Source organism: Pezoporus flaviventris, unplaced genomic scaffold (genome assembly GCF_033815535.1).
Source record: "Pezoporus flaviventris isolate CSIRO_AGI_PZ_B2104156 unplaced genomic scaffold, CSIRO_AGI_Pfla_v1 ptg000034l, whole genome shotgun sequence".
Classification (NCBI taxonomy): Eukaryota; Metazoa; Chordata; class Aves; order Psittaciformes; family Psittacidae; genus Pezoporus; species Pezoporus flaviventris.
Window position 1 is genome coordinate 1,327,488 of NW_026892582.1, and position 14,305 is coordinate 1,341,792.

General features: G+C 45.4%; 1 protein-coding gene across 3 annotated transcripts in view; it reads right to left on the reverse strand.

Moving 5' to 3' along the window:
• Positions 1-4,191: 4,191 nt before the first annotated feature.
• The window catches only part of SHISA6 (shisa family member 6), a 229,391-nt gene continuing 219,277 nt past the window's right edge, over positions 4,192-14,305 (reverse strand). For 2 of the 3 annotated variants that reach the window (XM_061461939.1, XM_061461937.1), the window contains 2 exons: positions 14,000-14,152; positions 4,192-6,788 (listed from right to left, as the gene is read on the reverse strand). In XM_061461939.1, the coding sequence (XP_061317923.1) occupies positions 6,238-6,788; positions 14,000-14,152 (704 nt within the window). In that variant the 3' untranslated portion in view covers positions 4,192-6,237. The remainder of the gene's footprint in view (positions 6,789-13,999; positions 14,153-14,305) is intronic. The other variant, XM_061461938.1, reaches the window with a different exon arrangement.

Below are 14,305 nucleotides of genomic sequence, written 5' to 3' on the forward strand. Positions count from 1 at the left end.
AGAGCTTCTCCCAAAGCCCTGGAGCACATGGATGGGCATCCAGCAGCTCCACAGTGGGAGGGAAGCACCACCACAGTGCCTGCCCTCCTTCATCTGCTCCCAGTGCTGTGGTATGAAAGGGTTCTGATGCATCAATGATTTTTATTCCCAGCAACCATTCCAAAACATCACATTTTTAATGCAGGAAAATCTGCATAATGCTGAAGGCAAAGTGATATGAAAATGGAAGTATGAAATAAGGAAAAACCCTGCCATGTTTCCCATCAAGACATAGTAATAATAAATCCGGACTCGGAGCTTGTAGAAATGAAACTGCAGTGGTAGTAGTGGGAGCTGTTTAGTGAGGAAAACACCCCGGCCTCCTTGGCACTTCCCACATCTTGGAAGAATGACAGGGAAACTCCTGCATGTGCAGCATTGCCAGCAGCAAAAGCAAAGCACCCACAGAAGCCTCCAGCGTTATGGGACATTTCACAAGCTCTGCATTTAAATACAAGGTGTTCTAGATAGAGAATGGATCGTGGCTTCTAAATGGAAAATTAAAGAAGGACAACATGGAAATAAAACCTTATGGGCTTGCATGATAAAATTCAACAGCAAATAGGAACATCTCGTTTCTTCCCCTGCTATTTTCTGGAATGATGATGAAATGCAGTAAAGAATTATGTAAAAATAATGACTCTTCCAGGCCTTGTAGCATTCATTTTAATAGCTGCAATTTAACTACACACAGAAATATAGATATCTACCTTTCAATTGCTGGTTACAAAGATTGGGAAGGTTGCCAAGAAAATGGCCTTTCCCCCACCCCCCCAATAGATACCAAAAGAAACAATTTATATGTTGAAATTGCCTTTATTTTTTAATCCATAAATATTTGTTACTGACAAAAGTGGAAAAATCCTTAAGACTCTAAATTTTACTAAACTGATAATATTTTTGTTTACAGTACATACAGAATGTGCTTTTACAGGTAAGTATAACAACGAGAATAATACAGAGAAAAACAGTCAAATACTGCTCATCTTGAAGCTTGTTTAATGGTCAACCAAGAGTCTGTGCAAAGTTACAGATACAAATGTACTTCCTCTTCAGTACTACTGTATAATAAACATGGAATCCATAAACCGGGCTAAAGCACAAAAATATCCACTTACCCCCTCTTAGGAAATACTGTCCCCCAAACTAAAAAGCCTACAGTAAGAAGTGTCTTTCTCAGAGCCAAGAAATTCTTGCTACAAAAACGTCGGAGGGGTTTGCAGACAGAAGGTCAGGAGCCATCGCGGAGCACACGGGCAGCGACGCACGTCCGCCTGCAGCGGAGCTGGTGGGGATGGCGACCTCCTGCTGGAGCCACGGGATGCCTCTTCATGTGTTGCTGGGAGCAGAGACCTATTCCAGATGTACACTGACGTGCTGGAACGGGATTGTCCAACTCTCCCCTCGCCCCGGGCAGCCAGCGGGTGAAGCGTAGGTTGGTCTTCCCAGCTGGATTTGGGCACCTCCTTGAACCAGCTAAGAGAGGCTGGGATCGAGACCTTCGACCATCCACTTAGGGACATACAACACAGAAGTGGCTGTTCTCTAAGAAGCAGCCACCACACAGGCTTATTGCTAACAACACTGTTTATCAAAATATTTAACCCCCACCAGCTTTTCACTCGTCTGAAACACACTTGCACATGAAATGTGTTTGTTAAGTGTATTTCAGCGGAGTCCCTCCTTCCAGGATAAGCACTAAATCTGAAAGAAAACTAAGATGATCTTTTTCTCCATCACATAAACTGAAGAACGGCAAATTGATTGCAAATCCGAACATTTATTTCAAATACAATTGGAGTCACCCTCTTTCATGATAGTTAAGTTTATTGTGGTGGAAGAAGATGGAGACATCTTCCCAGCTACCGGGAACTACCCATCCCTTATAAAAGCTTGATGCCAAGGCCTTGTGGATTCCTGGTGGGAATGCTTCTCAACAGAAATATGCATGAGGGAAGCCCAGGCTCATGGGACCAGCTTTGCAGTTAGCCAGGCTAGCAGAACAGTAGACAGAAATGAAATCTAGGCCAGGAAAGGAGGGCTTACTCCCGGGTAACTGTCCCTGTTTCTTCCCACCCACACATCCCCCCACCCCCAAGTAACAGATCCTCATTTATAAAAGGAACATTAAAACATTGAAAAATATTTTGTTTTTTCCTTAAAACACAATTCAGTGGCATTAGAAGACTTTTATGACAAAATCTCCATTCCATGTGGTGTTCTGTGTGGTTCATTACAAATAGTTTTTCACATTTCAAAGAAGGATTCAACATAGTTTGGAAGCTTAGACTGGTACAGGGTCAGTCAGAGCTTAATGACTGCATTTACAGTATGTATGTATATACATGTGTTTGTGTGTATATACATATACATACGTGTAGCTCTATCAAGGAGAGTTGTACAAAATCAGTGCAGCTCACTCTTACGTGTTGCTGCTTGGGGAATGCAAACCATTATCAGTTTGTAGGAAGCGATATAAAGTTTTCCACATCACCCTCCCCCAGTCCCTGCACATGCACTTTGGGAACTGGACACTCCACAGATGTGTGTTTCCACCTGGGGGTTGGAGAGAAAGACAGATCAATTCTTCAGAGTATATTAGGTGAATCAAGGCAGATGATATTTTACTGTACAGAGGAGAGTGACTGCTTCCTGCTTTTCTCCTGAGTGCTGAACATTAAGGTGACTCAGACATGAGGAGAAGAAAACAGAAAGGTCCAAGTGCAGGTCACAGCATCCCTCAGAGCTGCTTGCCTGTGAGAGACCCTGACCAGAAGGAGAGCAATAGGAAATCTGGGCAACTGCATCCCCCTACCCCAGCACTCTCATTCTGGACAGACACTGGCTTGCAACACATCAGATGTGATGTGGCAGGATAATGGTGACAAACAATGTTAATAAAAATGCTTTGCTGCTCTACAGTATCTGTTGTGGGAGGGTCTCAAAGCACTTCATCAACATTATGGTATGAACCCTCATAATGCCTCTGCAGAATAGGGAAGCGTTACCATTATCACACATGTTGACCATGGGGAACCAAAGTGCTTGGGACCAGCCTGTGGATCATGACACCCAGTCCTGAACCAAGTGTCCTTTCAGTGACAAACTCTCAGAACACAGAATAAGGTAACAAATGACATAAGAACACCTCAGTGTGCTGCAATGTCAGTGTTGTAGCTATCAACGCATTCCAGCACACACAGCAAGCCATGGGAAGACATGGTGCGCAGGAACAAATTGTGATCATGGTGCCTTCCCAAAGAAATTTGCTGAAAATTTTCTGTGGTGGTGGCAGAGTCCCTGAAGAGATTTGGCCTAGAAAGTCTTTTTGATGGTTCTCGTGGGGCACATCTGCTTGAAACTGTTGAGCTGATAGAAAAGATGAGGAAATGGGGCTACGTTTTCTTTGGAGGATTGCTGCCCAGGTAGGACAAGTTAGAAGAGGGCCTTGGTCAGAATAAGAGAAGGCTCTGAGGTCAAATGGGCTGGAGCACAGCACAGCATGAGCTACTTGAGTGAAACGTGTCCATATTGGCATTTGGTCCAGCAGTTTCTTATGTTCATGAACAGAACATTTAAACAAAGACTAGAGCTTGAGACACACAGTACGGAAATGGATAGAGAGGAGAGTTCACCTACCCGCAGCCTCACATGGTCACCTTTGCTCCTCCGACTCTTCCATCTTAACTCCTGGAGATTCTGGGATCGCCTCCCCTCTCCCACAGTGTTCACATCTCCCTGCTTGCAGGGCGGAAGATCCTGGCTTTGCTTGGGCCATGAGAGGATGGAAGAGCCCCAGAACCTCAGCGGGGGTTGCCTCCCCATGAGCCATGTGTGATTCTCTTCTCTTCAAGAGGCACAAGCTCCGGTCTGTGGGAAGGTCAGCAAGTGCAATGCTTTCACAGGGATTGCCTTCCGTGAAGAAGTAACCAGTGACTGAACTGAAGAGCTTGGAGGTAGTCAGGGGAGGAAGTGTCCATCAAGGGAAGGAGATGAGCTGTGAGCCTTTTTTCTGGTGGTTGCCTGATTGATTTTGCCCAAGGCTGCATGGTAATGACCACCTGAACCGTGGAGACTCTTATTCATTCCTTCCCAGCTCAGTTTCCGCCAAACAAAGCCCCAGGACGTGTGACAGCCGGAGTCCTTTCACCATCAGGTGAGGCAGAAGAAAGCCCAAGAACGAAGACAGTCTGGGAATGGGAAAGGCCACATGGCCACCCCACTGAGGCCTCCTACCTCTAAATCCCACCAGGGGAAGATGGCATGCTCTCCCTGCCTACCCTGCACCAGATAAACCTGGTGCTATATCATAAGCCTCCACAGAAGACTCAAGCTCACAACAACCTACAGTCATTATATGCTACAGCAATGATGTGTTGAGCTGGGAACATCATTAAGGCCAGGAGGTGGGAGGTATTTGAGGGGAGGGAGAAGGGCAGACCTAATTTAAATGAAGTAAAAAGCCATGTAGGAAAAGGGTCAGTGTGGGAATGTAGGGCATGAAGAGAGAAATACTGGATGGGAATGTGTTTACAGCCTGCAGTCAGTTGTCGTTTCAGCTGGAGGACAAGCATGCCTCTCATTGGGATTAGCAGCATGGGTGTGTGCATGTGGTGGGGCTTTGAATGCACACCAAGGACAGTGAGTCCAGAACTAACAGTTACAGCACTGGGTCTGGCTGGCCTTCAAGACCTCTGAGACCCTTTCCTGGCCACAGAAGTATGCTCTAGTGTGAGTTAGTTCTACAGAATTTGATAGGAACACAAATACAAGGAAAAAAACCCAACCCAAACCAAAAGAAACCAACAGAAACCAAAGCAAAGCCCAATCTGGCTTGAAAACCAAAGATAAAACCCTCACAAATTCTGGACCCACGAGTCTATGTTTTACAGATGTTACAAATATACAGTATCTAATTAGCATCAATCAGATATACAACATGCCCACTTATTATAATTATGCTGGATATATAATTTCTATGCATGAAATGTAACTGTCTTCATGGTTAGGATTGGTACTCAGTGGATTTGGAATTTGGAAGGTTTTCTTGCAGATGGAGAGAAGATAATGGAAAATAACCGACCTCTTTTTCTGTAGGTGAGACACCCTCAGCTTTGTGCTTCTGCTAAGGGCTAGAAAAAGATCTGCTACATATGGAGTTCTAGATGTAACTGAGAGAACGTTTGTTCAGAAATGGGGGAACTGGGCCAGTGGAAGATGCTTTCAGGAAAATAAACAGGCTCAGTGAGTGTGTGGTAGCCTTGGCCTTGCAGGGGTCTCAGTGGAGTCAGGACTTCCCCCAGCACAGGTCAGCAGTGCGAAGCTGGACGAATTCTGGTGCTTTAGGTTCAGCAGTGGCAAGAAGCTGAAGGAAGAGAAACCCTCTTCCTCCTTCCTATTTACATGTTGGAGACACCAAGATACTAGAATGAGTGGGGAAAGGGTCTAACAAGCATTTCAGCATATTTGTGCTTATTGAACACATCAACCCCACTACTTCCTACACTGAGAGAGCAGGCGATTTGTAGGCACTAGTATGTTTTTATCTTATGAATATATTTAATATAAACTAAACCTTTATTTCTCAGCCAGGCTATTCTTGTCCCTAGATCTGCCAGTCCCCTAAGAAAGTCTGCCCTTGAATTCACTCCAAGGGTGATGGAAAACAGATGTACGGGTTCTGACTGATAGTGAGCAGTCTGGAGGTGATCCCCAGCAGCCAGAAGCTTACCTTCTTGCTACAGAAAGGCCAGACATGAGGGCTGGCATACAGACCAAGAGCAGTAGTCCTTCCTGCCAGAACTGGGTGCTGCATTTCCTCCTCCCTGTCTTGGGCTGCATGAGACTGCTTCTACCTGTAGCAACTGAAAAGTCCTAAATTCATAAGGACAATGAGATAATGCAGGTGAGCCCTTAGAAGGAGCCATTGACTACTATGGCTTTCTTTGACAGAAACTGATGCACATCAAGAAATTTCCCCTATTATCTCTCACTACCATCTGCTTGCTTGCTTGGGTTCTTCTTATGTCATCACCGATGAAGGGGTGGCTTTAAAAACAACAACGTGGATGGGACTGTCAGAGAAGTCTTTTCAGACACTGAGTTATTAGAGGTTATCTTGGCCTATAAGGCCACTGCAGTCTGGGGTGCTGTGGCCACCCCAGTCCTTAATGAGTATCTACAATGCACGAGGTCCTATCAAACAGTCACCTCTGTTTTGCTCGCTGTGCGGTAGTGATGGTGGTGTCCTGGAATATAATGCAGTTGTTCTACCGTGTTGTGCCGTCGGGAGGCAAATGCTTGGCGCTTGGCGGAGGTCGGGTTCATACCTAAGGTATTGTACAAGTTATTTGAGGCACTAGGATGGGAGTGCATTTTTGTCATCCTGTATCGATCCAAGACGGGTGTTGATACAAAGACGTCTGTGTGTGACAGTGCCCGTGACATAGACTGCTCAGGGTACCCCGACCGCTCCGGGGAGAGCAGCGGGTCTTGGGAGTGGAGGCGTTCTGCGGACAGGAGCTGCTCATCTGAGAGGATCCGTTCATAGGACATGCTAAACTCCTCGGGCATGATCCTCTCAGGGGACAGCACTCTGTCCTGGGACATGGCCCTGATGGGACGGCGGGGCCTGTCCCTCTGGTTGGTCTGTTGAGACATTTTGATGACGTTGATAGGGAGCGTGCCCCGGGCTGCCAGGTCTGGCAAGTGTCTCCTCCTCATGTAGTACTCATCAGCCTCTTTGTCAGCTGTGGGAAAGGAAAGGGAAGAGTTAGGAATGTCAGAGCGCTGTCCCATGGGGTGAAAGGGACTGTGTACAGCACACTGCCTTGGACCAGCTGCCTCCTCCAAGGCACCATCTACCAGCACCTGGACTGGGGCATGGACATCCATGTCAGAGATGCCAGCCCTGTGTGGGTTGTGTCACCATGGGCTTATAGCAGACAAAGAGTGTTATAATTGCACACAGACAGTATAAGACCCTGTGCAACACAACACACCTTGCACCATGACACAACAGACCATACGTTGTCGAGTCCAGACTGTGGTGTTGGTTGATTTACACAAATGGTGAGTCATGGGGAAATTATCAAGTGTCACCTTCACAATACACTTATATAGAAAGCACAGGGAAGGTGAGCTGAGGTAGGCAAGTTCCCCATTTGTAGAAACTCATACCTCACTTCTGGCTTCAGACGTGGGTGTGCTCTGGAATCCATGACTGACTTCCTCACATCTTTAATGACTACTTCTGAGTCTTTTTAAATGTGATCACAGAGCAGGTTTGGTGGGCATGGGATGCTCTCTCTGAGAGTCTGAATCATCTCTCTGGGGTCTCATTTTCCATTTTTCAGACACCTTGGTTGATAGAATGCAATTTATTCCATGCAATTGTTCTTGCTCGATTTGCTTCTCTCTGTTGCTCAGGAACTCAGCTCACCCACTCCCCCCCCCCCCCCTCTTTTTGGCTTTTAGACTCAGAAAGGATGTTGGCTACTGCAGATGCATCCTGATATATCAGCTGGAATGACCTGATTCAACCAACTTGTAATATGAAGATTATGGTCCCTTCCAGCCCAAGCCATCCTGTGATTCTATGGTGTGTGATAGGTACTCACAACATCCTGGAAGTTTGCTCACAAGGTAAGTTATGCATTGGTGCCTTAAAGCCTTCAGCTAAACCCTGAGTGCTGTAAGCACCTTGTGCTGGATCTCATGCTCTAATTTCCTCATCTCCTATACATTCAGCCCTCCCTCACTGCCTCCTGGACTTTACTCCTCATGGTCCTGAGAACAGTCCACATAACCCAGAGGACCTGTGAGGAGGATGGTTGATCCCCATGTCTCAGCATCCAAAAGTACAAGCTGAGAATATGCATGCCAAAATGCACAGCCTGTTGGCACCGCTCTTGCTGCCAACCTCTTCTTTACAGCCTACACACCACCAAGGCTCTCCTTGGTGGAGAGTTACCCAGAGCTCTTCTCTACATCAGCTTGCTGCTGATGGGATTTGCTCTCCAGAGTATATATTGTAGAATAAGTTTTTTTTTTAAGCTTTTTGGAAGAATATCTCATTGCAAATATCAGACAATGGCTCCCCTGCTTTCAAGCTCTTGTGTCTTTAAAATCATCGTCTAGGAAGCCTGAGAAGGACTGGGAAAATTCCATATGGCCACAGTAATTGTAGACATTGTTAGTCTATAATGTGGCCATAGATAGACTTGCATACACTTGGTGTGCACAAGCTTGATAATGATGCTTGGAGCTGGATGCTGAAAAGGAGCTAAGCAATTAGCACTTTGGCGCTTGGCCTCTGCTCTGCATGACAGAAGGTCCACTGGATTTGCCCAAGTGACTCCAAATAGACGTAATTACAGCAGAGAATATCCCAAACGGAGATATGGTTGGATGCTCAAACCTGGCTGTGGTAATTGCCAGCAGGAGCTAAACCAGCTTATGTGAGGTTTACAGTGGTCTGAGACTGCTGGTGAGGTGGCAGGATCAGCTGATTAAAAGTATTTTGAAGTTGTTCCTTGCCAATTTAGATAAAGAATGCAGCATGCTCTGGACTTTAACTTTTTGCCAACTTAGAGCATTAAAAGCATCTTTTTGTTCCTTCTTCCACCCCTGTACACAGTGTAGGGGTCTGCATGGCCTTTTGCTGGCAGTGGTTAACCCATTGAGGGAACTGATTTCATTTCATAGGTGTTCCCAAGCTCACACAGGCTGTGTCCTCCTGTGATGCTAAGAGACACATGTAGATATTGGCACAGTTATTCTGGGAACATTTTCAGGTGTAGAAAGACTTCACATCTCCATCTCCAAGGAATCAAAGCCGAAATGGCAGTTTCCTGTGAACAACAAGCTGGTTTAAGCAGGCACCAGATAGACATTTAACAGGCAGTTGCCTCTGGAATGTGGTGTCAGTTCATGAGTGTTGCAGAACCAGTCATGGGGAATGTAGCTTGACAGGAGGCCGAGCGTGCTGGGTCACACTTGTGCCTCCATGCCAAGGGAGAAGCTCAGCAGAGCTCTGTAACCGCAGCATCTCTGTCCGCAGGGAAAGCGATGAAACCAACACATCTCCAGGCTTTTGAGAGTGGAGACACTGGGTGCTTCACCCTGTGGGAACTGTGGACTATCTGGTTGCACAGTTTCCTAAAATCAGAATGTTTCTGGTCCCATCCAGTCTGATTCACCTCATCCATATTGCACCAGGAAGGTCACTGGGCTGGTGAGGCTCTGATACTGCTACCCCTTATCTTCTCATTGATGCTCATGTGGAAACTGACACTTGTATTTTTAGCCAAAATAAAACTACAATAGAATATCTTTCTGCCTCATGGATGTGCTTAAGAATTCAAAATGTGTCCTTAGTGGATTCCAAAGGGCCAGAATCCATGTGGAGACAGAATGAAATCACTGATGTATTGGTTGATAAAGGAAGTTTCTCCTTTTTTTTTGAGTCAATCTCATACTTCCAGGCCTTCACTCATGTTTTTCAAATATTTTGAATTCCTGGACAGCACATTTTCTACACATTTTCAGGAGTTTCCTTTTTCCATAGGTTTTGGTTGTTTCTTTCCTCCCTTTCTTTCTTTGGCAATTTCTAGAACATTGACCATGGATGGTCTCATCAAACTTGAGAAGTGTTTAAGTGCTTCATCTGGCTTGGCTTTATATGAGCTGATTTGCCCTCAGACAGCTTTCTGGTTTTTTTTTCCTTCCTTCCATTTGGAGGCAGCGCCACAAATGAGTGCTCTTACCCATCTCACCTCTACATGTCTGAGATGCCATCACAGAAAGGCAGAGCACAGCTCCTCTCACACTATAATTAGAGAAATGAGGTATGTTTGTGGCATTCTGCAAAGAGAATGTGGAAAAGCCAAGGATATTTTTTCTTCTCGTAGTTGTATGTGAATATGGTTAAAATACGTGCATTTGTGTATGTCTGTAAGGCCATCACAGTCATTTCTCTGCTTTACCTAAAGGTAATTTCTTTGCTTTTCTTTCTCTGCAGCTCCAGTGTATTTCCTCTCTGGGCTTGTCTCTCCTGTTTTAATTGGCTGTAACATTTCCAAGCTGCCTAGTCATTTGTGATGCTTCTTTAGCCAATACCAAGTGGCTTAATATGCCTGAAAATATTATCTTCCTTCCTGACTGACCTTTCTCACTTAGCTGGAGGCACCAGTTCCCTGGAGTGCTGGGCAGGATAGAATTAACCCAGCTGCTCTTGCTCAGCCATGTGTTCCCACATCCACCCACCGCTGCTCTTCCCACATACCAGCCTGACAAGGCATAGGGCTTCCCATGGATGTGGTACCCTGCCCCTCAGGGATCCCCCTCCTTAGCTTCACAAATGGGTTTCCTGTTGTCTGTGCCTTGAAGTAAAGGCTGCGGAATTAAATAGCCATGGAAGCTGAAATAGCTCTGCTTGCACAGGCTGTGCTTCCGGCTGGCTGCTATGCTAGATCCACATGTTTTCTACTGCTCCTATAAGGCCTGGACCCTCTTCAAGCTCTTGCTCTGGAAGAAGAAGCCATGGTCCTACTTTCTTAGTCAAACGCCAGCAGAGGTGAGTGCCCATCCTGCTACTCCAGTGGTGAGGAGGTCCCCTCCCCAAGCTGGGCACATTCCCCAGGGATGCAGATGCAGCAGATGCTCATCTCTTCCTTGTTTCACAAGTCACTGAGATGAGGCTCCTAAAGAGGGATGTACCTCGTTAAGCTCTAGGCATCTCAAATTAGGCTTGTTACCCAGCAAAGAGCTAGGAAGCTTACCAGAGCAACTCTGGTGTCAATGACAGACTGGGACCTTCAGAGAGCTCACATGGAGATGTCCTTCACTGACTGTAGAGATGCCTCCATCAAATGCACAAAGATGCCTGATTGCTGAACGGCTAAACTAGGGTGAGGTGGATCTCACCATACCCTTGCTGAGTGATGTCTCCTCATTTTTGGCAAGGAGATATTAAACTAAACATTATTTCTTCCTGGATAGGCCTTGATTATTCAATTTAGATGCTCTTGGGAAGAAACTGCATTTCACTGTCACTGTCAATTGTGGGAAAATAAGTGACCTTTAGCTGTCTGGCAACTGAAATAGTTGATTGAAAATGTAGCTAATTCCTTTTGTTTTACTCAGAAATATGATGTTTGTTAATGAGCTCTTCACAGCATTCTTTTCTTTTAACCATGGCAGGGAGTTTGTTAGAAACAAGTCATTTTAAATATGAAAAATACAACAAAACAAAAAAATCTTTGCAAATCCCAGCATTTAGGTACTTTTCCTGGAATTTGTGTTGCCTTTAGCTCCCTCATATAGAGCAAGAAAAAGTATTGCTGGCATTTAACAAGGACAGGTCTAGGACCTGAGTGCCTATTTTCCTTTGGCTCTGAAGAAGACCAGGCATAAGAAAGTGATTCAGTGATTCCAGAGGAGCTGAGCATATGCAAGCCCAGTGGGAGCATGGAGTGCTTAGCACTTTCAGAGCTGGAACTGCTGTCTAGTTAGTCAAAAATACAGTGTGAGGCACTTGGTTTGACATTTGTCAGGTGCTTTGCAAAAGGATAGTTTGGTGCCTTGCAACGATGACTGAACTGTAACTAGAACCTGCCAGTCATGGGTAAATAGCTGCTCTTACCATTGCAGTGTGCAGGGAACCCATTCTAGGGTGGATGCTGCTGAAAAGCTAAGGGGGTGAATGAACCCCACTCCAGCCAATGCCCAAACACTAACTGTAATGTTCTTTTAGGTTCATGTTCACTGCCAGGTATCCTCTGAATGGGGACAGGGCCACCGTCAGGAGAAGCTCAAGAGAGGGACGCTGGCTATACTCAGCACGTACTTGAGGATGTGTAATCTTGGCACCTCAATACAAACCTGTTTTTGTCACTTTAGACAAATACCTGGCAAATGCAGTGCTAGGGTTCAATACTTATTCATTTCTCTGTGATCTACGGAGGGGCAAGGTGGACAAGTAAGGGCCCGTCCTTTCTTCAACTGCTGAGCAGTGCACCCAATGGGTCAGACTGCTGAGACACCACTTAGCAAGGTATTGCTCAGTGAAGAGATGGCATTGCTTGGTGTGGGTGAATTTAGACTCAGTCTGAGTGAGGTAAGAATTGCAGGAGTATGTAGAGGAGAGTGTTCAGATCTGACATATATTCCTAGATGTTGGCTGTGGAAGGGGTGGGAGTTTCAGTTAAAAAACCATTTCTGGTTTTTTAATGTTCCAGTGAGATAGATACATCAATAGCTTTAATATGGAGCTCAAGGAGATTTCACTGAGAATCCATGCACAATATGTGAAGCAATAAATAAACCACAGGCTAGAAATGGTCCTGACCATCCTCTGCATCATGACAGGAGCAGCCATCATTTCTAACCTATTCTCAATGATGCCAGGACAGAGATCTCCCAGACTCTGAAGAGGAAGTATGTACCCCAGGTAATCCCAGGCACTGCAAATCAATTACCAATTAAACAGCAGTTTTCAGGGCTATCTAGAAGGTTATATTTGTCTGCTGAGAAATTTTCATTTCAGCTAAGAAATGAAAATAAATCATCACATCTTAAAGCAGTAACATTAAAGTGCCGTGAGTTCAAGGGTTTTCAATATTAGGTAGTACCATCAAAGTTGATCAAGAACATGGACTGTCCATCATTAGGCTGTAGTGACGGGAAAATGCTTGTGGGTGGCAGTGTGAGATCCAAATGCTGTCAGGGACCAAAGCTCATGGTAAAGCAGAGTTATGCATGTGGCATGCTGAACAGGGAAGATGGCAGGCTCCAGCCACAAATTACCTCACCTCTGTTCTCCAACAAGGTTAAGCACAATCTTACTTTTAAACACATCAAATGTATTTGCCTTAATGTTAAACATGTTCCATGCTGAAGTACCAAGGAGTGGGCTGAGATTTTTATGTGCTACATTTCCACTCCATTTTCTTTTCTGAGAAATCTTCCACAGAGATTCCCTATTGACAGTCCAAGGGCTTCCCTGCCACTTAATTTTGTGTCTGTCACTTAGCTGGCTAAATTGGGAATGCAGATTTTATACATACTAAGGAAGTAGGATCTGCTCCTCATCCTGACCTACCTTCAATGAAGCTATTGCAAGGATAAACACCTAAGATATTTCTCTAAGTTCAGCAGTATGAATACAAGCTGCATCCAGAAAATGTTCAGGGAAACATATATACTACAAGCCTAGTGTCAGCCTGGAGAGAGCATTTGCCTGCAGAAATACCACTTATTTCATAAACCCACCAAAGCTGAAGAGTGCCATCAGCAAAGGTGATGGGCTGGAGCATTCACAGCAAAGTTGGCAGAACAATGCAATACATAAAACAGTGAGAAAGAACAGATACCAACTAGTGTGAACAGGGTGGCAGCAACACGCTGCAATAACAGAGACAGTCCTTGCATCAGTGCATGGCACAAGTCAGGACCAGATCCAGACACATACACCATGAAACATGGCAGCAGATCACACCACTGTCCTCCTACTGAAATAGATGCTCCCAACCATTTCAGCAGCTTTCTGTCAACATGGGCTTGTCATCTGGTTTCAGCTACCCCATGGATGGGGAGATATCTGCCCTGGGTACACTAAAGTGAACTCAGCTGATCCGGGGCAGACAGCTTGGTTCATCTCAACTCCAGCACAAAGAAGATTCTCAGATGACTCTATGAGGAGCAGATACAAGGTGGTGTAATGGGAGGCAACACAGAAGGAGGTCAATAAGCAAATAACCACAGGTGCTCTCACAGTAATGAAGTGACTCTTTCTCTACACTCTTCCTTAATGGGAAGTGACAGCCAGAAGAATCATTACCAGACACACCAACTGGGGCAGTACAACGACAGAGGGAAGAAGGTTATTGCCTTAACATTGTGCCCAATGTGGCTTACAAGCAAATGAGATACAAAAGAAATGAAATGAGCTGACACCTACTTAGTCTCTTCAGAGAAGAATATTTACTTGGGTTTGTCTTGACGGCAGACTCATAGGATGGTGGGAGGTGAGAGAGGTTCTGGAAGGACCGGGAGAAGGAGAGGTCATAGGGCTCGGTGGCAGAAGTAAGGATGTTGTTCATTCGTGGCTTGTCTGAAAAGAAACAACAAAGACATGTCTACAGTGTGCACCCAACGAAGGCGAGGCAAGCCATTCCCATAGACTATGCAGAGAGAAGAGCGGTATCTGAGCCAGCCTCGGTGACAGGCTGTGCACATGATTCAAACAGGCACCAGCTGATCAGCA